At 30.5% G+C, this 27,209-nt stretch overlaps 1 protein-coding gene across 3 annotated transcripts in view; it reads left to right on the top strand.

Annotated features, from left to right (window-relative positions):
- The first annotated feature begins 10,821 nt into the window (after positions 1–10,821).
- Positions 10,822–27,209, top strand: part of LOC107440714 (uncharacterized) — a 147,382-nt gene continuing 130,994 nt past the window's right edge. The window contains exons 1-2 of one of the 3 annotated variants that reach the window (XM_016053699.4): positions 10,822–11,095; positions 14,878–15,116. In XM_016053699.4, the coding sequence (XP_015909185.1) occupies positions 15,016–15,116 (101 nt within the window). In that variant the 5' untranslated portion in view covers positions 10,822–11,095; positions 14,878–15,015. Of the gene's footprint in view, positions 11,101–14,877; positions 15,117–26,782; positions 27,035–27,209 lie in introns of those variants that run through there. The other 2 variants (XM_016053700.4, XM_016053701.5) reach the window with 2 other exon arrangements.

Raw genomic sequence — 27,209 nt, 5'->3', positions numbered from 1 at the left:
TCATCTAGATATAAATTGGTTAGACAACTAACTGGCCTAAATTTTGCATTTGTCAGTATCAAAATTATGAGCAATTTGAGAATTTAAAGAAGCAAATAAATAAAGAGTTAATTTACATTTTGAAATTGAAAATAATTCTTTTAGGCAATTTTTCTATGTCAAACAATTGTTTGTCATATCTTTTACTAATATTGAATTTGCTTATTATTTTACTAGAAAGCATCCTGTAATTACATACTCTTAAGAATGGTATTTTAAATACCACTTTGATTATATAGGTAATGTGCAATTTAAGCTTTTTAGAGAAAGATTATTGATAGCAAGTTAAATAATGTGGAAACAAATTTTTGTGTTAAACTTCCCTGTAGCAACATTGTCACAGATTTCTTGTTGAAAGATTTTTTTCTTTGGGACGTAAAAGATTTTGGTTTTCTTTTCTGTTGAAATTTTCAAAAGAAATTCATCTTTTCTTTAGATTTATATTCAACAGATACTTTTCTCATACATCAAAGTGGAAAAAAATGCCTTCAATTTTTTTATTCTCAATTGAGAATAATGAAATAAAGTGAATTTTTTTTCTTTTGTATTTAAATTTTTTATTTATTATGCAAAGATAAAAAATGAAGACTTTGACAATTCTTATTTTCTTGTAAGGTCATAATGTTATAAAACACCATACTTAATAAAATCTATATCAAACATTACGAGGACGCCATACCACAGAAGAACATTTTTGTCGCTAATTCTTTTTCTCTTTCATTACTAATTTAAAGTGTAGAAAAAGTGAGTTCAGACAAACCTTGAGTAAGCCAGGAAGTTTCAAATACTGAAAAGAAAATTTTAAAATATACAAATGTAAATTAATTATGAGATGATAATATAGGATTACACAACAGAGAAGTTCTCTTCTAATTATTTGCTTGCATTTTAATAATTTGAAGTATTTTCTTCAGCAATTGAGACTTCATGACTTGCTATACGTTTGTCTGAACTCACTTTTATTATTATTTAAATTAGTAATGAAGGAGAAAGAGACTTTGAGAGGAAAGTTTTCTTTGCGGTATGGCCTCCTCTTAAGTATTGAGACAGCTAGAAATAGAATCTTGTTAGGTTTGTGCTCAGTAGTTTAATAAGAATATAAATAAATTGTTAATATCGAACTCCCGTTACATATCAAGTCTGTTACTAACTGGAATGACGTAAAAAACGAGAATTATGAAGCTATACAAATTTACAAAAGTTTTAAAATTCATTTTGATTTAGACAAAAAATCAAACTAAATTATCCAGCTGAAATCTGGATTTAAAAAATTGACTTGAATTTTTCTTTTCCTTGATGCAACTAGTTTCACAATGAGCTTTTTATTATATTCGTTCATTATATCCATTTCCAATTATTTGCTAGTAATATGAGTTATAGAGAAATTTTAAAAAATTCATTATATTCATTTTTTAGCATAACCATCATTTTAACATTCATTATTTTAAGCGTTCATTATATTCATTTCCAATTATTATATGAGTTTTAGAGAAACTCAATATGATTAGAAATGTTATATAAAACTATAATATTTCTAATCATATAGAAATATTATATAAAACTATAAAATTCATATATTCATCAGTTTTCTAAATACTCTATGAATTAGAATATTTAGAAAAACTCTATATGAATTTTAGAAAAATTTTAAACATTCATTATATCCATTTAACATAATATCCATTATAAGCTCACCGGACAAAAAATTAGTCACCCTTAGAGAAATCATGAAAAAGATAATTTAATAACGTGTAACACCGTCTTTAGATTTGATGACCGCCTGGATTCGGTTAGGAAGTGAGCCCACAAGGTTTTGCAAGTACGTCAAATCTAGTTTAAGACCCTCGTTGAGGATTTGATCGCGCAAATTCACCAAATTGTGAGAATGCTGATTTTGGTGTTTTACCCATTGTTCCAACATGTCGCTCAAATTTTCAATGGGGTTTAAGTCAGGTGATTTTGCTGGCCAGCTGAGATGTAATTGAGTGTCTGAGTGTTCATAAAACCAGTCACATATACTTCCTTCCCCATGAACTTTGCTGTTGTCATCTTGAAAAATAGGGGTATCAACAACGCACTTTACATGAAGAGGGTGACTGAAAGGCAACTCCTAATTGTCCAGAACTTTCAAATAAATATGTTGGATCATGTTAGTGGCCCCCTCAGTTAGGAGCCCAATCCATAATAAGAAAAAGACCCCCAAGTCATGACAGACCCACCTCCGGCTTGAACCTATGCTTGCACACAGTCAGGATGAAATGCTTCATCTGGTCTGCGTTGCACTTGCAGACGTGCTTCTTTTGAATAAATGCAAAAACGTGATTCTTCAGACCATATTACATTCTGCCAGTCAGCAACTGCCCATGTTCGGTGACTTCTAGCCCACTGAAGTCGCGCAGCTTTATGTGCAAGTGCGAGCAATGACCTTTTACGAGATGTTCGACTTCATATGTTCATTGCATGCAGCTCCATTCGCAATTTTTTCTCACTAAAAGACGGATGGGTCTTCATTTAGTAACTGAAGTAATTCCTGTCTAGTTTGGAAGCGATTTTGATTGAAAAGTCGTGAAACGCGTCTCCGGTCACTTTTATGCAGGATCTTTTTCCGACCACAATTCTGACGGCGTCTTTCGTGACCACGTATATTACACCACTGCTTGTAGACACGTTGAACAGTCAGCTTTGAAACGCCAACAAATCCAGCAACTTTATTCACCATATGACCATTGGCACGGCCAAACACAATTGATCCTTTTTTCCACTCTATCACATCTTTACTCTTACCCATATTTACACACAATTTCCGCTTCAAACAAAAATATCTCACTGATAGCTACTTGTCTTTGATCAGGTTGAAGCAGTGTGCATGCAGTTGAGCATGTCACTTGACCACTGCGTCATCTAACGAAGCCTAAGGATTCATCGGTGTTTGCGCAATAGGGTGACTAATTTTTTGTCCGGTGAGCTTATTTACGCATTTATATCCCTTTTTTAACAGAACTATCATTTTAACATTTATTATTTTCAACGTTCATTATATCCATTTCCAATTATTTTCCAGTAATGTGAATTTCAGTGAAATTTTAACCCAATTTTAGAACTTTTTCAATAAATTAGTTTCTTTCCCTCAAAATAGAACTACTGTAAAAGCTATATTTGAGAATCATCTGGAAACATTTTGTTCAAAATTGAATCAAATAAAAATTAGACCTTAGCTTGAGCAATATTGATATGTGAGGGTTCTCACTTTTCTTGATATGTTGTGAGGATTATTTTCGTCTTTTAAAAAATGGTGACCGCCTAAAAAGCAACCCATGGGGTATTTCAGCTGTACTAAACTATTTCATTTACTATGGCATTATTCAAATATGTCCTTTTTTTCTCTTTAGTTTTACCAGCAATTAAAAATGCTTTCCAAATTACCATTTTTAACGTTTATAACAAGTATCTTCAATTCATTTAGAAGTAAACCATAATTCGGCTTATCTTATTCATTTTCAGCTTAATGCACCAAAAATAAATTCAAAACTAGACTAGATATAACACAAGGACTGCAAATTTAACAGTCGGATATACAACCTTATTTTAGATTGATAATGATTAAACGATGAAGAATCTCTACATTCCTCTAATTAAATATTTTAAAAATAATCTGTTTTTAGGTTATAATGTTCGTAATTACCTTAATAAACTTTAATCGTAATGTCGGGGTTCCACCGATAGAAGACATTTAATATATCATTGGAACACCCTAAAGCTTTATATCAATCAGAGTTCGTGATTTTTTTGATTTTTTTTTTTTAAAATAAAAAAAATCAGATTTTTTTTTATTTAAAGCGGATTTTTTTAAATTTAAATCAGATTTTTTTGATTTTTATTCAAATTAATTGTAAGAACTTTAATTTATGATTAAAAAAATTTTATAAATAATTAATCAAAATTAAACTAATATTAAAACTATATTATAACAATATTTTAGAAACTCGAAATTACTAAAATATTTTTTCATTATAATGCATAGCTTTGAATGCATAGGAACCATTTTGAAACAAATGCATGGTTGAAATTTTAAGACTAGATGAAATAGAGAATATATAGAATACTTGAGGGGTCTGTCTAAGTTTTTCTGAGAGGTATGCTTATTTTGTGAAATTGTAGACATAATTTGTGAAAATTATATTAAAAAATCACAAAAATAAAATTTTAAGAAAAAGTATTTTGTTAAACTACCGCTAAGCGGTAGTAAATTTGGCTTGGACAGACCCCTGTTCTTTAACCATTAAAACAAAGTTTCAATTAGCAAACCATAATTTTAATTTAAAATTGTAATTTTTTTTCTCTTGATTCTTAACATGACAAAATAAATGTATCAGATTTTGTTTATAAATGTAGTCATTGATCAAAAAATAAATAAATATTTAATCAATATATTTTTATATTAAAATGATCATTTTTAATCCTATTTTAAAATAGATAAGTTAAGCTAAAAAAAATCTATGTGCTCACTGGTGTTTTTTTTAACAAAATTTCTTTATAGAAAATCTGATAATATCATAGATACTGTAAACATATTATAAGAAAAAAATTCCAGTTACCAGTTAATTACTCGACTGCTTCAAATAGACTTTGAAAGGGAAGAATGACACTATATCAGGAAAAAAATAACTGAATTCATCAGCCTTTTTTTTTTCCTTTCTAATTTTAGCACATTGGGGTAATTTCATTTTAATATAACCTCAAGCTTTAGAAATATACATTTTCCACTAATAAAATATAATGTAGATTTTAATTCCATGATTTTTCAATCAAAAGGTAGAATTTTAATTAACATTATTTGCATTTTTTTTTAAATTCATGTTTGTTAATTACTTTATACAGCTATGCAAGTCTATATTAAGACAGCATGAAATGTGTACTTTAATCTGTACTTTCAATCTTAAGAATCAAATGTTTTTTAAGAATGTAATTTCAAATGTATTGGAATTGAACTCACACCAAGAAAGAAAGTAATTTCGTTAACTAAAATTAATTAATGCAGCAATTTATTTAAAATAAATTTTAAAACTAAGAAAGGAAAATAATAAAAGTATCAATGATATAAAACTTTGTTTTTTAAATTCAATATATCTATTGAAAAAAATCAGTTGGTTTAAATCAATGATTTTTTTAAACAAATCATTTGATTTAAATCAAGCTGATTTAAATCAACAAACCCTGATATCAATTAGCAATTAGTTTTAAAATTACAATTATAGAATAATTATTTTTATTATAGAATGAAAGGTTTTAAAAGACAAATATTTGTTCATTTTTAATATTTAATCAAAGGAAAAACATAACCCACATTGAAATCTAACGAATAATACTCAATAATAAATTTTGATAAATTTTGTGACAAAAAAAATTGATTGATTTCCGGATTTTAGAAACACTTTCTAGTTTTACTATTCAATCAAATTGGTTTCGATGTCTTTCATCCCACCTGTCTCACTAGTGATTCCTCATATTTTGATATCATTTTTGTTTCGTTCTTACTTAATATTAATTTGTTTGCGACAATTATTTTTTTGCGAGAAGTTTAAAAATATAATACTAAGGGCATTAACTTAATTTTTTTTGTTTTTTTTTTGTTTTGCGCTTCTTTTATATCATCCACACCCACAAGCAACCGTCTGCTCTAAATGCTGCGATAATATAAAATGGGATAGCCAAACAAAACATGTGGAGTTATTTAAATTCATGTTCAAACGTATTAATTGTTTTTTGAATTGACAATTTCAGTTATCTTTTAGGCATCTGCAGCATATCGCATGAAAGTGTTAAATATATCATTTTTACAATAAAGTGAAATAAAAGAGAATTCTGATTCTTAGGAGCAGACATTAAATAGTCTCATGATCGAATGATGGAGCATAATTACCTTTTAAACAAATAAAAAAAAAATTACCTTTTAAACTAAAAATATGCATATTTTTAAATAATTTATTAATACTCAAATTGTTTAAAAGATGATATGACAACGAAAATTTTTATTTTATTCAATCATTTATTTATATTTTTTTAATTTTTATTTAATTAAATTAAATGCACACGTTTAAAATAAAAACAAAGCTGTCAAAACTTCATATATAGTTTCGATTTACAATTTTAAGAATTTGTTTCGACTTTGATTTGGAAATTTAAAGGCCTTATTAATTTAAAAATTTAGAAGCCTTATTAATTTTAAACTCATAATAACAATAAAAATCACGGAGTTAAAAACAGAAACAAATATGATCAATGAACAATAAAATCATTAGCTAACTAAATAAATTAATTTTGTGTACGAAATATAATATTACAAATTAAACATATTTCATATTTAGGGGAAACATGGAAAATTTGGTCATACAGGAGTTTTAAACAATTTCTTTCTCATGTTTAAACATTTGTTTAGCTGATGTTCATTTGATTTCAATGCTCTATTAAACAAAATCATACGCTGTTTCTGTCTATTAGCAGTAAGTAAAATTAAAATAAAATTACAATTGTTATCTCAATTTCATCCAGAACAGATCAAATCAAGAGTTTTGGCAGACAGGCCAGTCAAAGAAGTGGCCCATCATTTAAATAAGTAAACAAAAAATATCACAACGTATACATAAAAAACTGAGCAAACCTTTCACGTTTTCCCTAACCACAACCAAAATTGATTTAATAAAAACATTTGCTTACCTCCAACGTGAAAGATTTATGCTTTCTTAATATCCTACGAAAATTTGATATAGAAATTCCTAGTTCACGGATTCTCTTACGATTAATTTGAAAAATAACAAAATAAAAGCAACTACAATAATTAAGTAAATTAAACAATTAGGCTGGTTGAAACATTTAGGATGATTACAAGGAAAAAAGCTTTTATAATAAATTAGAAAAAAATATCTAAATTTTGTAGAAAAAAAATTAGAATTGAGCGAGGCCCAATTTAAAAGCACTATGGAAATCTCAAGACAGAGTGACCCAAAGAAATTCTAAAAAGATCCTCCCCCTATTTACAGCCCTAGAAATGTTTTCTTCCTAGAAATTTTTGACCAGAAATGGGACAAAAGGGTGTTTCTGTGGCCCAAAAGACGAAAAAAGTGGGATCTGGGGGCCCTCTTTAGCTATAAATAATAAATGAGTTAGAATTTAAAAAAAAAAAAAAAACAATTGATGCAATGAGATTTTAGACTTTTCGGGGGCCCCATCAGAACTCGGGGGCCAGGGCCCATCCTTAAAAACAGCTCTGTTTATTGCGTAACAAGTTCTGTTTTGCATATGATTGAGTAGAACCTCTTGGCATGCATAAAAGCATCACCTCCTAGAAGAGAGAAGGCCTCAGCACGGGTTGCCATAAACAAGAAATTTAATTCCTTAGTAGTATAAACGTAATAATTTCGTTCGTATTTTTCCCCCCGCGCTGCTTAGTAGTTCGAACGTAGTGACATCTTTCTTATTTTTCATTTACTGTGCAGTTTATGCTCATTGAGAAATGAGACTAGCTCTTAGCTAGCTGCCCAGCAAACAGGGCTTCAATTTAAAAGGTTTGAAATGGGCCAAGATATCATCATTGAATTTATTTTTCCCTTGCATCTTCAACATTCAAGTTGTTCATAAGACAAAGAAGATCTGTGAAAAATCTGAAAGTCATTCTGTATTCTGATATTTCGCACTCTGCTTAAGACTGTTTCTCATAGAAGAACGACGCAATGTCGTCCTTCAGCTGCCAAACTCGCTCGGAAACACATCCTGCATTAAGCCACCTTACTTTCGTGTAATACAATACATTAGAGTATTCAGTGCATGGACTGAAGGAAATCTTGGAATTGCCTGTGAGTAAGCCCATGAAATCGAATAGTATTAACAAGCTTTACTATACTGCATCAAGCACAAATATCATATTCAATCAGGGTGAAGATATTTGGTTTCATTACCCTTAATGTGTTATGTCAGAAATATATTAACAACAAAATCTTTGAATAGTTTCATTGGCTCCAAATATGTGAAATAAATTATACCGCTTTACTTGTTATTGTCGATCAAAAAAGAAAGATTTTCTGATTTAAAACAAACTTGATTTTCCAACATAGATGATGCAGCCAATATTAGCGGATTTGTCTGATTTATCAAATATGCAGTATCAAGAAGAACTCGCAGAAATGCAAAATGATGAGTCAGTTAAATGCCCAAATTCAATTAAATGTACAAGAAAACTATTGTTACAGTTTCCATCTTCATATTTAGCTGAATGTGGATTTAGTGCTGTAAATAATTTACTGGTAAAAAAAGAAATCTTCTCGATATAACACAACGGTGAGACTTGAGACTGAAGCTAACCAAATTGGAACCTAGCCTAAAATCTCTTTGCAACAAGCATCAAGCGCAAGGATCCCACTAAATTAAAATATTAAATTATTATTGAAAAATGTTAATTAAAATTATTTCGAACTTGAATTTTAGTTTTTTATTATATGTTTTGAAAATTAACTTACTGTGTTTAGTTAACAACTAGTGATTTCTTCCTAAAACCTGTCATTTAAGTTTCTTAAGTGAACAATTCAAATTTTTAATATTAAAAATTATGTATATGTTATATAGAGGGGCAGAATTTTCGAAAGGCTTAGGTGGGGCATGGCACAAAAAAGGTTGGGAAGCATTGCTCTAGAGCTATGGCGAAATACAAAATAATAAAATTAAATTTTGGGGGTCCAAACTTTAGATCGCTCACCCGACCAACTATTGGGACCATATTTCCCAGATTACGGCTACCCCTATATTACAAGGGTTAGAAAATCGAATCCATTGAACAAAAGTTATGCTTATTCAGAGAAAGTATGTTTTTATGTCTGATTTTGTAACTTAAAATAAAATATCTGCCCCAACTAAATAGCATATTTGAGGTCACATACTCGAACTATTAAGATGGAGTCCTAGGGACGTGAAGATCCGATTATTAAATCAAAAGTTATTCAGGGTGGTCCTCTTTTCTTTTTTGTTTCTTTTCTTGCTTACTGTACATTAATAGTATTACCAATTTGCGACATCTTACAGAGGAAATCTGCCTAGGCAAAGAAAAAGCTACCCATGTCCACAGCAGCCCCCTTTTTCCTCTAAATAAAATGATAATAAAATACCAATTTTATAAATCTCTTGAATCCGGTTACTACATCGTTAGGAAGATCTTTTCAAGGCAAACCATTATAAAATGATAATTATTTATTGGTCTCAAATCTAAAAATTTCAACTCACGTTATGGGAATTATAGGCTTTTTTTTTATCGTCATATATACCCACATTTTAAAAATTTACAATTGAAAGAATATTCAGAAATGTTTTCTCTATATACATCGATTTTATTACTGATAATAATATTTTATAAAAATTTTTAATGTACTAAAAATATTTTTTTTGTTATTTTAATTGTTTAAAGTATAAGTTGACGTATTGGAATAAAAATTACCCTTATTTATATTAATTATTGTTGGTGTATAAATGATATTTTATATGGTTTATTTCAAATAAAAGATTTAGTGTTCCATCTCTGCTCTGTATAATATCGTTATCCTATAAGATAAAAATAAGTAGGTAGGTAGGTACTTTTTTCATATCGCACTAGAGCTGCACAATGGGCTATTGGCGACGGTCTGGGAAACATCCCTGAGGATGATCCGAAGACGTGTCATCGCAATTTTGATCCTGTGCAGAGGGGATGGTACCCCCGCTTCGGTAGCCCGACGACCTGCACGCGAAGTCGAGCACTTTACGATAGAACAGTTTAACGAGGACCAATACCGCACACCCTCGGTCCCTACGCAGACTGATCCAAGTGGTCACCCACCCGCACACTGACCGCAGCCAGTGATGCTTGACTTCGGTGATCTGCTGGGAACCGTGTCTTAACGATCAGTCCACTGAGGGACGAAATCGGCCCCAAAGCGAACGTGTTAATATCTTTCCAATTTATTTTTTGAATTTTTCAAAATAAAATTCTTTCTTTCTTAAAAAAAGTAATAAATATTTTTGGTTAAAAATAATTTTTAAAGAAAATATTACTTTTTAATAAAATTATTATTTTTTGTAATTATTGCAAAATGATCAAAAAATGGTGTGAAATTATAATGAAAGAATTGGAATGATAAAACTTTTGATATCTTCAGTGTTAAATCTGTTTGAGTTTGTTTTTTCCGCTGAAAAGCTAAATCCGTTGAAAAAATGGTTATTTTTACTCACTAGTTTTATTACCCACGTTTAATAGCACTGTTGCTTTAGTTAATTTCCAAATGTTATTCTAAAGTTATTTAAGTACGTATTTGTTTTCTTAATTTAGATGTTGCTAATTTAAATTTGCTTTCATTGATATTTGCTGGTAAGTAGTTTTTATAGTTCCTTTTTTAACTCACGCTTTTGATATTAAAGATATCAAACTTGCAGGGTCCCAGTTTATACCCATCATTTGTGCCCAAAGCATTTATTTTAAGCAAATTTCGGAATTCCTATTTATCACCAGCTAAACAAGCATATTACTCAATCACTTGTTGCATTCGCCATTGTTTAGACTTTAAGTTGCTATACAGTATTAAATTGGAATTATATTTTTGTAAACACTGGCACATTTTTGTAATCATAAGAACACTGGCAATATAGCGATTTAACAAATAGAAAAAGTCGCCACGGTGATTGAAAAAGGTAACCCTTTTTTTTTGCTGCCACCGGAAAAATAGACTTTTTACTTCCTTTTACGAGTTCCTTGTATCTGTAAAAATCGTTGGCTTTACATCTTTGGCAAGTTTAGATGAGTTGGATTTGCTTAGTAGCCGGCTTTTTGTGCATTAGTTTTGTTTTCACTTCTGTCTTGATTGTTTACAACGCGGCATTACAACTAAAAATCTGTGCTTCTTAACTTAAATTAATTTTTATGCTAAAGTGTACTTCGTTTTTGTTTATGATTTTCTCACTAGTTTGCGTGCATGTTATTGAAATAAAAGTACTTAGGAACTGCTTATGTTTGTTTTTTAATAACTAATCATTATGTTGACAGGTATTGTAAGTTTTAACTCTGTTTCCTTTTATAAATTTTAATATATTATTTAGTTAAAGATTTTATATTTTCGAAAATAATTTATTATGTTGCTGCTGCTTCCTTCCAACCATGTTCCAAAATTTTAAATTCTCTGCCAATTTTTTTTCTTCTTCAAATTGTGTTTATTCTGTGTATTTTGTTTGATTATTTCTATTATAACTCTAAACCCTGACATCGCCTCTATTTTTTTCAAAAATAAAAAGCAGTTTCTTCCAATTTATAACTCTTTTTGCATAATGTCATTAAAAAAGTTTTATATTCTGCATTAATTCTTTTGTTTTTGCTGCACAAAATATTTGTATGTGCTTTGAAATGTAAACCATTTGATTGCTAATATTAATTGAAAAAGTGGAAACAATGTGGAATTTAAAAAACCCAAAATATTGATAACTGTTAATAGTAAACTTTGTTAAATGACATAATGAACTATGACTATGCTAAATAAATGATTTTGTTTTTGCTGAAGTCAATAATAAAAATGCTTTTGCTTAATATTTTTCATTGAACTTTTGTTTATATTATAATTAAAAGTTGAGGACATGAGTGTGTAGTGAAAAATTCCATACATGAGATCAGTTTGTTGTAATATTTTAAAATATTACGTGATTCATTTCCATTCCAAATTGAGTTTTTTTTAAACTTTTTTTGTGAAACAAACTATAATAAGGGTTTTTATGTATTTATAGATGTCTGTAACGACTCAGAATATTTCGGGATCAGTACAGTCCTTCTAAGCATAGGCACCCACGGGCAGAGACTGGGAGGTCTCGGGCACTCAGGGGGCCCTTGAGAATCTTACTTTTCATAGATTCTATTAAAAAAAACTAAGGATACGCAACATTGTCTTATATATATATATTTTTAAAATATTTTATTGTATAAAAGTGCCTTTTGTTTTTCTTTCTACAAATAGTGATTGATTATCATAACTCACACCCATAAATTTAATAATTTATCACCAGGAAAACTTAACAAGTCACCCGAAATCTATTTTTCTACTTTGCTATGAAGTTTTCAGGTACTCAACTTCTTGCAAATGTTGACATATCATTGTGTTCCAGAAAAAATACCAATGTATAATAAATTAATGTGAGCAATTTTTATGTTAAGTCATAATGTCTCTAAAAATGTTTGTCCACCACCAACTCTGTTTGATGTTTACAATTAGTTAAATAAAGTAATAATAGAAAGAATTTGGAATTACAGAGCGCTGTGAAACGGCAACTTTTAATCTGTTTATGTCTGATGTGCATTGAGAGACGTTTTAATATCTGCTGAGTTTGACGAAATAATCATCATTTTTGATTTTTTTACTCGTTATACCTTTTTATGCTTTTTTTTAAAACTTTAATTATTTTAATAAGCATCCATGGTTTTCAAAGTTATTTTATAGTTCGAGGATTGCAACTGGTTACCATCTCAAATTTTTTTTAAATTATGAAGTTTGAAGATTATTTATTTTATATACATTGAATTTTCAGGATAATCAATTGTGTTAAAATTATTGAATATCTTAAAAATGCTTTATTTTATGTATATGTAATTATTAGTTTGATTTCAAAGAGTATGACATGTGTTATAATATTTCTGTGCCCGAGGGCTATGCATGCTATTAAGATGGCCCATGATTTATTAACCTTTTTTTTTCACTTATGCAGTACATTTAATGCAAACAAATTAAAACAAGTATCAAACCAATAACCTTTGCTCCATTCAGAATCATATAAAATTATATCATAAACTAAACAGTTATGGATAACTCTTGCTTTAGAAAATAAGAATTAGTTAATGTAAAGTTAAAATAAAAACTGCAGTGGGAAGATCCGTCTACTGCAAAACAATTGTCAAGTTTTGGCAACATGGCCCATTAGAAACTAAAACACACCCTCATAATTACTTATTTCATATTTGCAATTGATAAAATGCTTAACTTATCACAAAACTTTTAATTTTAAAAGTTACAATAAGTATCTAAATAATGTGTAATAAATAAGCTTTAATAGAAAGGTAAAATGCATGAAATAAACTTTAAACTTGCTGATTTAGGTTTTTGTTTTGTTAAATAATTGTTAATTTACGTAGTAGCAATTTTTAAATGCTTGTTAGTTTACATTATCTGAAAATCAAATAAAAGAGATGAAATAAAATTAAAAAAACTTCTTTTTCCATTTTTCTCTTTCATGATTGTTGTGACTTTTCTTTTTTTTTTCGCAATTGCAGATTTATACATTTTAAAAAATGAACAAAATTAATTGTTACTTTTTAAGAGAAAAAAACCCCATCTTTTCTTCTTATTTATATAATTTTTTACGATAAATTGCGATTTGCAAACATTAACAATACAATGTTTTTTTTCCCTCCAAATTTAATAATTTATATTTTATTTCGAAAATTGTATTTTTAATCATTGTGATTTATTGAAATAGATTTGGTAATAAATTCTCTGCAATAAAATCTTTGTCTTTATTACTCTCTTACATTGGGTCCAACTCAGAAGACAAGGGTGTCAAGTAGTGGCACTTTATTTGTCATTCAGGAATTTAATTTTAGAATTTTTAGTTATACAATTTCAATGTTGTCGTTCCATAAGGTTTTGTGATGATTTTTATTAAATCAAAAATTCATGGTTTCAGTTTCACTCGATGCAAATATTTTTAATCAAACAAATTTTCCAAACAAGCCAAGCAAAATTTTAAAGTAACCCTGAGAAAACGCCTCTAGTTGACCATTGCTCATGTCAGGTCTTCTATTCACACTCACCCCTTCGTTATCCTCCTTCTGATTTTGACTTCGGAACAGTGAGACCCTTTTTTAGGTACTCAACTCTCTAAGTCATAATGTCTTTAAAAATGCTTGCCTAAAGCAAATTGAAGAAAATTAATATCGCAACATAAAAGTGCTTTGAGTGTTATACCTTATTTGGCTATACTTGTGTAAAATATCACAGTTAGATATATTTTTTGAGTTGTATCTTGCAGAGCATAGCATGCTTGCGGAGTCCTCGAAATTCACATGTTGTTTGTTTCGTTGAAATTTCAATCTTCAATTGAAAGAACATGTTATATTGTAAACACTACTGGTATAATAATATTTGATGGCGAAATTTTCAAGCTTTGGCTTAAAAATCAATCGGAAGTAGTAACCCGGAAGTCTTACAGCGAATTTTAACCACCTAGCAACGAACTTATACGCTTCGCCCCTTACACAATCTTTGTCCCTAGTGCTATTTGTGCCTAGCTTTACACGATCAACTATCAATATAATAAACGTGTACACATAAGCTTTCTAACTAATTAACATTTTTTCTTTTTAAATACTTCCTTAAAGTTTTTCTCCTGCTATCGCAATGCTCGAATACACCATCTGGGAACAAGACCGGTTCCCTATCTTGACCCTCCCTCTCCTCAGTTGCAATGTACTGCGATATTTTCCCCTTTTTTAATTTTTATGTTATTTAATTCTCAAAAACATTTTTTCAAAATTTCCGCAACGCATTCTTTTAGAATTATGTTCAATGTAGTTTATAGTTCCATATAATTTCCTAACTTAAAATTTTTTAATCTTTTTGAAAATCAAGACAGACACCAACTTACTTCCTTCTTTAATGACTCTTCATACGCTAATGATGAAAGCATGCAAAATGTTGCCATAAATCTGCCACCTTTAGCCCATTTCGTGCGCCAAAAATTTATTAGTTTTCTATAATTGCTAAATAGTAGATTCTTTTTGTTTTTTTGCAGGTGCCAACTCAAACAATAAATATTTGTGCCAAATACTTTATTTTGTAAAAACTTACTCTCCAAGACATATCATTCCGAATTCTCCTATACAAGATTTCGTCCATATTTTGAGTCAAAATTTTGACCTTCTGTGAAATTATGTCAGATCTAAGTCACCTTTCTCCTTCTGAATATGAGAAAATATCTAGTGTTTTGAAGAGGGACAGAGAACTAAGATCCTTGGAGGAAGCACGCATTCGGTACGTTGCTTTTTGAATATTTATTTAAGGGGCAGTAAAATGAAATTTATTTTTGTTTTAATAAGCGCAACTTGGTGGGTAGAGTTTGGTACTGATTCAACTGAATCGATGCGGTGATTCGAATCACTGATCTAAATCGCTTTATTCAAATCATTGATGTAAATAATTCGAATCATTGATCCAAATCATCTAAATTCGAATCAGTAATTTGAATCACTATTTGATTCAGTAATTTGACTAACTAATCGAATCATGTGGTTTGGATCAATATTCGAATCAAATGATTCGAAACACGAATCATGTGATTCGGCATACTAATTCAAATCATGTGATCCGGATCAGTGGTTCAGACCAGTGATTCTAATCAAGTGATTGCAATCATGCGTTTCACGTCAAAGATTTGGATCAATATTTGAATCAAGTGATTCGAATCATGCGATTCGGATCAATGATTTTAATTATGCTATGTGAGTCACTATTCGAATCAAGTGATTCATTTCAGGGATTCAAATTAAGTGATTCCGATCAATGATTTGAATCAAATCAGGATCACTTTTCGAATCAAGTGATTCAAATCATGCCATTTGGATCAATGATTTGAATTAAGTGATTCAGATCAATGATTTGAATCAAATCTGGATCACTTTTCGAATCAAGTTTTTCAGATCAGTGATTCGAATAACATGACCTAAACGACTTAATTGCAAATCACGTGATTCGAATCAAATGATCTTAAAAAAATCGCATTTTCAAGAAATGTGAAAAAAGTTTACTTACTTATCCCTGTTTTTCTTTTAACTAACGATTTAAAAAAAATGTAGGGTATTCTTAATTAATGAATTCTTTCAAGTAAATAAATATACTTAATATACTTAATATACTTATTATATCTTTTGAATAAATATATTGTTTATGTTGCTAATTTCTATAAAGACTTTTAATTATGATAAATTTTAAGAAACTACAAAAGAAATGTTTTAATTCTTTAATTGGAAAATCCTTAATAATGAATCCTCAAAAGTCTCTTAGGTTTTACAAGAAATTTTTAACTGTATTCTTACATAGCATTATGGTGAAACAAAACTAAAATTTAAGAAACAATTATTCATTATAATTTAAGTCTATTTTCATAAAAATAACTGATTCGAATCAGTGAATCACTTAGACAACTCGTTTTGCCCATTTCTCGTATATACATATTTTGAAAACTATTTTCTAAAGCATATATTGAACATATTCTTGGAATACTTAAAATAATGTTTTATTTAAAACCTTGTTTATGATGTATTAGAGACCAATTTATCAATTTTTATTTTGGACATTCAATTCTTATAGTGCGATAATTGATTTTTTCTTGTTTGTATAGTAGGCGTCCATTATAGTAATCGATTACAACTGTAATTGATTAATTGATTACAGATAATTACTGCTCTGTAATAAAATACTTTACAAGTAATCGTAATTTTTGATTACATCAGAGTAAAGCAGAAATGTAATAAATTAGTTGTAATAATGATAAATTTTTTTTATTACAACTGTTATTGTGATTACAATATTCTGTTACAGTAATCAATTGCTTGTAATCGTGAATACAAGTAATCAAAATGCACGCAATTAATCTTGATTACAATTAATCAAAATATACGATTATAAGACTATTGTATGCTTACGTATGATTATATTTTACAATGGATAGTGTAGTGTATCGTATAATGTTACATTTTGTACATATTTACATGCAGCGTATGTAGGAATGAATATAACTAAAATGTATGTACATATGTGTTTATCTAATGCATATGCAGATAAATGCATATGTACAGATATTTTAGTTACACACACATATACATACACTTATACTGTGTGTATAAAATATATGTTCAGTCTGCAAAAGAAAAAAGATATCACCCTGAATAACTTTCATTCTAATGATCGGATTTTCACGTACTAAGTGTCAATCTTAATGGTTCTTGGGGGTGATCTTAAATGTGCAAATTATTTAGTGCTAACTATTAATTAAGTTACGAAATCGGACACAAAAACGTACCTTCTCTGAATAAACATATGTATATATATATATATTTTACATGTTTGGATTTTTAACCTTCAAAATATAGGGGGTAGCCGCAATCTGGGAAACATGGTCCCCATTGTTTGGTCAGGAGAGCGATCCAAAGTTCGGATCTCTTAATGGTAATTTCATTTTTTGCGTTTTCAGTCATATTTTTAAAACTAATTAAGCAATTCAAAAAAAAAAAAAAATAATAATTGCACCCACTTATAAAATTCTTTTACCCAAAGATAATTTCATGCAAAAAATAATTTTTAATAATTATTTATTATTTTTTATTTAATTTAGTTGTGAATGAATAAAGTTTGAATTATGAGGTATAAATTTTTTTATACCATATTAATCTCCGCATTTTTCTTTTGCAAAATCTGAAGTTTCTGCAGATTTTAGTTGGTAGAAACCGAGAAAAATTAATTATTTTTTAAAAAATAATTTGGTGACAATGAAGAAATATTTGAATGGAGCGATTAATATTTAAATGTGGTTAACTTACGAGGAACTTGACTTACGCTCTCGTAGAGTAAAATTTTATTCATATTTTTTTCGCTCATGACCGATTGCTAATCCTTTTTTTTTTTTTTAAATTAATAAATACGATGTTTCTTTTTTAGTGATCTAGGAATTTATTTGTAATTTAATGAAGAGATTTGAATAAAGTATTTTATTGAATAAAAACATTTTATTCAACGAATGTTGAGTTTTATATAAATATGTTTCTGATAGAATGTGATTATGCATCAGCTTTTTAAAAAAAATTTTTTTTTTAGTTTGTTCGTTCAATAATTGATACAACTTCAATAATATACAAACGCATGCATATATTTAGAATAATATGTTTATCAATTTTTTTAGTATGTATTTTATAATTATTAGTACGAATACGCAGTCAGCATTTTTGAGCATCTTAAAATTTCTCAACATCTTATATATCTGCTTAATCTTAAAATAAATTTGTTAATTACCTGTTCACGCGTGTTTCGTAGAATAATTTTACCAACTATTTAATTAAATTTTAACATTTCTCAATATCTTATTCTTTGCGCTACCACGTATAATATTTTTCCATTAATATATTAATCAATTGTTTTAGTATTTTAATTTATATTTTCCTTTAAAGTAAAATTCCTTTTTAAGTTATTGTCAAATTGTTATTGAAAGAAAACTTAGAGTTTTTGCCAGCTAGCTGAGAATTAAATCCTGTTAAGAAATTAAAAATATTCTACTGTTCGAAATAATTCGGTGCACAACAGCTGACTATTTACCAAGCATATATTTTTTTTAAATTAAGATAAATTATTGATTGTCTTTATTATTGTTTCTTATTTATTTGACTAATTAAAAGTAAATGCGTATGTGTGCACAGCAAAAAGTACAGCAGTTTGCTTTGGTTTTAAATAAACAAAAAATTATAGACATACAATTTTATTTTGAAAAAATTTGCTTTAAAAGTTGTTAATATTATTTCTTAATTTTAGCACAATTCGAAAAAATATTGCTATATCAGGAAAATGTGAGATATGTCTTATTTTGTTAAGCAGCTACTGAAATAGAAAATTGTAAAAAGATTCCAAACCCGTGTTATTTTTAAAATTGTCATCTAGAACATTGTTCTTTTTCTAACATTAGGCTTTTATCGACTTAAATAACGTATAATAGTTTTAACACACGTTTTGAAGAAATATCTTCCAATATTTCGGAATAAGGAAACAAGAATATTAATGATTCATTCATAATTGTTTCATTGAATTGAAGAAATATCTTCCAATATTTCGGAATAAGGAAACAAGAATATTAATGATTCATTCATAATTGTTTTATTGAACTGGAGTAGTTAATTTTTTTCGAAATAATCGGCCTTGCAACTATTAAACTGTTATTCTTTGGACTAGGGGTTATTTTATGCATATTTTTCGAACTTGAAATTTCAAATATAAAATGCAAATATTACAAGAATGCGAAAGCAGGTATTAACTAATAAATAAAAAAGGACAAAATTGACTCGATGGCAGAAAACTTATTTCATGAGAAGAATACCAGAGTTAAAAAAGTATTGTAAAAACTGTAACAAATGTTACTCTTGTTTATTTAGGGGTATTATAAACGTAAATTTTCCTTTTTTAAATTATATTTTTTTATGAACTAATGAAATAAGTGTGTAAATAATATCCACTCTTTATACTGCAAACCAAGTTTACTTAGTAACATTCACAAATATTATGAAGTGCAAATTCTTGAGTCGCTTCTTAAAATAAAGTTATTTTTGTAATTCAGGGAAGGTAGGTACTTTATTTGGCTGTTTGAAAATCAGAAACTATAACTGCCTTCTCAAACTTGTAGGTAGGTACTTTATTAACTTCGCACTAGAGCTGTACGATGGGCTATTGGCGACGGTCTGGGAAACATCCCTGAGGATGATCCAAGTACATGCCATCGCAATTTTGATCCTCTGGAGAGGGGATGGCTCCCTTGTTTTGGTAGCCCTGCGACCTGCGTGCGAAGGCGAGCACTTTATGGTAGAACAGTTTAACGAAGACCGATACAGTGCACCCTCGGTCCCTGTGCAGGCGGATCAAAGTGGTCACCCACCTGCTAACTGACTGCAGCCAGTGATGCTTGATGCTCTTACGATGGTGTTCTTTACGATGTGCGGGACGACTGGAGTGAGATGGAGAAGTGTTGGCATCAGACACATTTTGGTATCGCAATCAGACACATTTCTGTATCGGCATTTGGTACTCTTTGATATCGGAATTAGAAACGGTTTGATGTCGGAATTAGAAACGGTTTGATATTGGAATTAGGAATGGTTTGATATCGGAATTAGAAATTGTTCAATATCAGAATCAGGCACGGTTCTGTATCGGAATCAGGCACATATCGGTATCTGACTTAGGCACGGTTAGGTATCGGATTTTGGCACAGTTCGGTATTGAAATGAGGCATGGTTTTGTATCGAAATTAGTATGATTTTGAATCGGGAGCGGGCATTATTCGGTATCGGGCATGATTAGGTAATGGAATAGGGCATAGTTATGTATCTGAATTAGGCATGAATTTGTTATCTGAATTCAGGAATTGGTGTTGGAATTAGGCATGGATCGATTTCGGAATTCGACACATTTCGGTATTGGAATAATGCACGGTTCGTAATCGGAATTAGACACGGTTCTGTATCAGATTTAGGCACATTTTGTATCGCAATCGGTCACAATATTATTGGTACCAGGTAAAATTCATATATTAGAATCATACACAGTTCATTTGTCCCTTTCGAAAATCTTAATTTTTATCTGAATTGTGTTGGATACGAAACATTTTGAACAAAGCGTTATTTTAAAATGTATTTGTGAGAATAAACTATTTAGTTATAACAACCTTTTTTTTCTTCTAAATTATTGTCAATTATCATTCTTTGCCCATTCTTTAAAAAAGAGTGAAGGTGACTAACAAAGGGTGCGTTTTTAAATTGTTTAATGCTAATGGTGCTTTTTAAATTGCTAATGGTGCTTTTTCCATTGGAAGTTTTCCAAAAAGAGATTTTTTCTGTACCATCTTTTTACGTAATTAAGTGAAGTAATTATTAATTTAAAAAATAGAATGAGCCACTCAATATTGAATATATTTGTTGTTGACGTATGCCATTAAGGCAGAGGGGGTGCGATTGCTCTTGTTTTTCCAGTGCCGCCATCTATGTCCAAGAATTCGACTTCTGTCACACCCGTTTATAGAGTGGACCCATTCATTCATCCACAGATCGTAATTTTGACGTGAATCAGAGAACGATCAATCTCCAATTCAGTACCCCCAGAGGTATTGATTTGTTATGGGAACATGGAGGACTTCGACAGATTTAACATGCATCACCATTTACTACACGGGGTGTCTTCGACCGGCAGGGATCGAACCCACCACCACTTGGACATGGGCCCAGTGCCCTACCAACCAGGCTATCCCGGCCCCATTGAATATATTTAAAATTGTGCATACATTTTTTTTGATGGCTGATATAATCAAAAAGAGAATTCATAGTCAGAAACGAATTTTTTTTTATCATGATCATGTAAAGTCTTTGAAAATTATTTTGCATTTTGTTAGTATATATAAAAGAACTTTCATCAGTAGGAGGAAATTTTTTTTATTAGTGCTCATATTCTAATTATGATATTTTTTTAAATTGCTTAAAAATATTTTTTGAGTTCTTAAAAACGTCTTTATTTTTTGTTGAAAAATTTGGCTACGCAATCTGTAACAGCAAATGACATTAATTGCTCTGCAAATAATCTGGGTTGCTGTTATGTTGATGGCAAGAGTGAGGCAGGAGTCTTTCCATTTTGTGATAGTTTATCAGCGTGATCTATTTATTAAGTGACAGTGAACAAGTCATTTGAATTTTTGTTGTTAAGTGAATTTTTTATGTACCTTAGCAATTTAGAACCGTGTATTTAGGTAGCTGGCAAGCTTTTTTATATAATTTTTTATTTTGAGTTGGATATAATTACCATTTGAAGGATATGGAATTTTTTATACTTCTATTTTCATGTCATTATTTCGTTGGGCAATGTTACTACGTAATTCATAAGAGTCTTTTTGGTCACCTCTCACAATCAGGTGTATTACAGTGTAGGACTGGGCGATGCATCAGAAAATATTGATCCTATGTAATCAACGGCGATCCGATGTTTGGATTGGCAATTTTTCGAAGCATCGATAATTGCGATTTACCAAGATCATTCCCGATGCATCATTGACATCGATGTCTATACGCGCGATGATTTTCGAGCCTTATTTCCGATAGTACAACGATGATTTCAAATGCGCACGATGAGCACTTCTCCCAACCATGAAATCAATCGCCAAGCTTAGAAATCACAATAATTCTGATTGTTGGCATTTGAAAAAAACTCTTAGTAACCAAAAGTCAAAACAACACCCAAACAGAAGAAACTCAACCTCCTTATGTAAAAATACTAGAGGTGAGAACAACTATAAGAGCAATACGCAAAATAGAGATGAAGTAGAAAATAAAATGAGCAACTTAACTTCGAAATCAGAAAAATAAAACTGGATCATTGATTCTAGTAGTTCATCACATATTTCTAACAATCAGGAATCATTTATTAAAATAACTGACACAAACAAAAGTGAAGTCACCATAGCAAATGGGAACACACTGATGTCATACGGCTCGGGAGAAGTTGAAATTATAACTAAGACATCAAACCATAAAATAACATTACGAAATGTTCTCTTTGTACCAGACATTGAAACTAATCTTTTGTCAGTTACCAAAGCAACAGAAAACGGATGCACTGTAACATTTAGCGAAAACAAATGCATAATAATTCATGATCAGGAAATTTATTTAGAGGGAATAAAAAGAAGTAATTTGTACGAAGTGAAATTAAATAACCAAACAAATCAAGAGTATGCTAAATTAACCAACATTTGCGATAGCAAAAATTGTACAGAGATTTGGCATAGAAGACTAGGGCACAAGAATTATAATTCGATCGAAAAATTGAAATTAAATGATTTAGCTACCGGAATTGACTTAAGTCGATAGAACACAATAATGTAAGTGAAAATTGTGTTCAAAGTAAACTCACAGACAATCCGTATCCTAAATCAACTCAAAACAGAGCTACTAAATGTCTCGAACTTATACACAGTGATATCTGCGGCCCAATGAAAACTCAGACGATAAGAGGAAAATCATATTTTTGAACCTTAATTGATGACTATAGTAGATATACATTTGTTTACCTTTTGTGTCAAAAAAATCCGAAGCACTAACTAAAATTAAACAGTACATGGCCATGGCGGGAAATAAATTTGGCAAGATACCCGAAAACTTACGAACTGATGATGGTGGGGAATACCTCAACAAAGAAACAGAAAACTTTTTAAAAGAAATGGGGATTAACCATCAACTAACAGTACCATATTCGCCCAGTCAAAATGACGTTGCTGAAAGAAAGAATAGATCCTTAATTGAAATGGTTAGAGCTTTACTAACTCAGGCAAACCTTCCACATCATTTCTGGGGAGAGGCATTACACACAGCTAACTATCTGCAAAACAGACTAGAGACTAAAGCAACCAAACTTACACCGCATCAATTATGGACAAATAAAAAACCGGATTTATCTCACATTAAAGTATTTGGCTGTAAGGTTTACACCTACATTGATATGACTAAACGCACAAAACTTGATAACAAAGCAAACGCAGGGGTATTCGTTGGATACGATTACAGATCCAGAGGTTATAGAATACATCATGAAGGAAAACATATAACAATTGCACGCACAGTTAAATTCTTAGAGAAAGAATTTCCATATTCTTAGAGCAATAACGAGCAAACATCTCTTAAAAATGAAACTCATGATCAAGAAACCATTGACGAAACACACTCTGGAGATAAAAATAATACAATTTAAGTAGAAATTGGAAACCAGTTATAAGAAGTTGGCACATCAAGTGGCGCAAACACCAATCAATTTCGCAGATCAGACAGAACTAACAAGGGAGTACCTCCAGACAGATTCTCGTTCATCTTACAAGAAAAGATCACGAACGAACCATCAAATTGGCAAGATATAGTGAATATGGAAAATATGAAAGAAAAGCAGAACTGGTTAAAAGCTACTGAAGAGGAGATTAAATCCCTGAGACAGAATGAAACCTGGACAATTGTCGAACCTCCAGAAGATAAAAGAATAATAGGAAGTCGATGAATATTTAAAAGAAAATACAACAACAAAGGAGAAATTGAAACATATAGAGCCCGTCTCGTAGCGAAGGGATTCTCACAAAAATTTGGAGAAGATTTTTATGAAACTCATGCGCCAGTAGTATCTTACACCATCATAAGAACTTTCTTAGCCAAAGCTGGACACGAAAAATTAACAGTAAACCATCTCGATGTAAAAACCGCGTTTTTGCACGGTGAACTCGAAGATGTTTATATGAGACAACCAGAAGGTTACGTAATTCCAGGGCAAGAAATTAAAGTATGCAAACTTAACAAAGCTATTTACGGTCTCAAGCAAGCAGCTAGAGCATGGAATACAAAAATAGCAAACCCTTTGAAAGATCTAGGCTTCACTCAAAGTGAATCCGACCAATGTCTTTTCAAGCATAAGAAAGAAAATGAATCAACTTACATTATAGTCTACGTGGATGATATACTGATAGCCGGAAATGAAGACAAAATAAATGAAATAGTAGACAAACTAAAGGAAGAGTATGAAATGAAAAATTTGGGAGAACCGAGTTACTATCTTGGAAAACATAAGAGAAACAAAAGATGGACTCTACACTATCAATCAAGAATTGAAAATAAACGAACTGGTGAAGAAACTCAATCTTCAAGAAGCAAAACCTTGTAATACTCCAATTGAACCAGGCTACATAAAGACAGATGTTGAAGAAAATCTTCTTCCTAACAACTCGAAATACAGACAAGCAATAGGATCATTACTCTACATTGCTACAATTAGTCGACCAGACATGTGCAGCAGTGAACCTATTGAGTCGTTGAAACGAAAATCCAAGAAAGATGGACTGGGAACAAGTTAAAAGAGCAGTGAGATATCTAAATACAACAAAAAACTTTGAACTGTTTCTAGATATCAATTGTTCACCAACACTAACAGTATATGCAGATGCTGATTGGGGTTGTGATCGAAGAGATCGAAAATCAACCACAGGAAATTTATTTCTACTTGAGAAAACACCAATACAGTGGTATACTAAGAAACAGACAAGCGTAGCACTATCATCAGCTGAAGCTGAATATATCTCAGCAGCTCAAGCCACTCAAGAAACTTTATGGATTATGAAACTTCCGAAAGAATTGGAATTAACTCAAACATTACCTATCACTCTGTTTTGAAGACAATCAATCTACAATAAAGATGATTGAATCACCTAAATAGACAAGTCGCACCAAGCACATCGATATCAAACTGCACTGTGTAAGAAACCTCCAGCAGAATGGAACCATAAAGCTCGAATATTGTCCAACGAAAGTCATGACAGCCGATATACTCACCAAACCTTTACCCAAGCCTGACTTTAAAAAGCATAGAATGAAACTGAACTTGCAACTTGATACAGATTCAGAGATCAAGCTGTTGGATAAAATGATCTCTGAAGCTATATTTTACAACAAGGAAGTGTAGTTTTTGAGAACTGAAACTTTCATGTCATGTGACTCTCATCGCATGTATCTTTTCAAAGTCTGAATATTAATTGAATATCAATGTTATATTTAATGTTTTATTACTCATCGTTTTTCAGATTTCACTTTCTCTTTGTGTATCGTCAACTGAGGGAGAAGTCTTTTCCTTCCTCACTGCTTGTAAAAATGTTTTGTCTAAATGCATCATTAAATTTCTATATTGCTTAAAAGATTGTTTCCACAACGATGCTAGTTTAACTCATTCACAAATTAATCAATTTCAAAGAACTTATTTTCAGCCATTCATCGTACTCATCGCCTTTACAAGGTAAGATTTACTACCTTTTTCCTATCAATAATACAGTATATTTAATTTTAAGCATCTGTTACGATGGTGTCTTTCTCTCTAAAGACAAAGATAAATCGTTCCCTTCGCCTGACTAAGTCAATCCAGTATTTAAATGAATAATTAAAACATTTTTTCAACTATTTTCAAGTATATTTTTGTCCATTTGACGCCAGATTGAACTTCTTGAGGTACATACAGAGATGCCAACTGCTCCGGACGCGCCATAATAATTTAAAAAACGGTAAATAACTACTACAAACTAAAATTTGCAAATATTTGACTAATTTCGTTTACATTTTAAACGTTGTAGCATGACTTATATGTAACAAAGTGGCGAATTATATAAGCCTTCAAATTATTTAGAAATAGTGGTGGATAAAAACCTAATAAATTGAATTTATTAAACCAAGAATCACACCTTAATAAACTACCACTCGAAAATATTTATTCTCTGTCCGGAGCAAGTTGGCAAGTATCTGCCCCTGCACCCCAGAGCCCAAGGTCAAGAAAACTGAGATGGGCACAGTAGGCCTTGGCCCTCTAGGGCTGTCGCGCCGCTGAGTATATAGAGTATTTTTCCCTTTGCTAACTCGCGGGAAAGACTTTTTCCCTGAACCTATTTAACAGACCAATTATGATCACTAGGATTTCCTCTATTCCCTTAAAACGAAACATTTTACGGATTTACTTTGCAAGATTTTTCCTAACTTTAATTGAGGAGCACAACGATTTTGTGTCACTTGAATGCTAGCTGCTTATACGCTTTTCTTTATTTAAACTTTACTCGTTATAAAAAAAAACTATTATAATCATTTCTAAAAGGCCCACAAAAGTGCCGATGCACGTTGGCTGAGAATCACTGGCCTAAAGAAAACAAATCTTCACCGCTGCTGCAACATATCCTGAAGCGAATCAACTTTCAGCACGTTGATCCCTATAAAGATCTTTTCTATACATATAAAATCGGTAGATCTAAAGAAATATCTCTTGCCACAACAAGGACCACGCATTAACTGCTCGCCGTTTAAAATCCAACAGGCGCGCAGCATTAGGTATCTTTTATAAATGCGAATGAGCAACTCGAAAACCGGATCGGTTTGAAAAATAAAATAGTAATAAAAATAAATACTAAGAAAAAAGGGGGCAAGTAGGGGTTCACGGGGAGGCTGTAAAACCACTTCGTCTTGATTTCTCTCTTCGTTAGCCATTTAATCGAAGCAACATTGTTGTTTAGAAGTGTACGTAGATGGTTTCACCAGTTTTGCGCATCGACATGAATCGATCAAATATTATCAACAGCGAAATATGAGAAGGTAAGAATCTCAAAATTTTTTACAAGTTCGTATTCTCCGATTTTGTTTAAAATTCGTGTTATGGTTTTGGGAAATTATTTTTTCGTGAGTGTTAGCATTCATGAAATATTTTTTCGTTAGTTTCATTGATCCTTTTTTTTAAATTTTACATTTTAATGTCTAAAAATTTCAATTA

Source organism: Parasteatoda tepidariorum, chromosome 12 (assembly GCF_982258835.1).
Source record: "Parasteatoda tepidariorum strain Cologne lab strain chromosome 12, Ptep-v5.0, whole genome shotgun sequence".
Classification (NCBI taxonomy): Eukaryota; Metazoa; Arthropoda; class Arachnida; order Araneae; family Theridiidae; genus Parasteatoda; species Parasteatoda tepidariorum.
The sequence above is the reverse complement of the archived record's forward strand: the minus strand, read 5'-3'. Positions and strand labels throughout refer to the sequence as shown.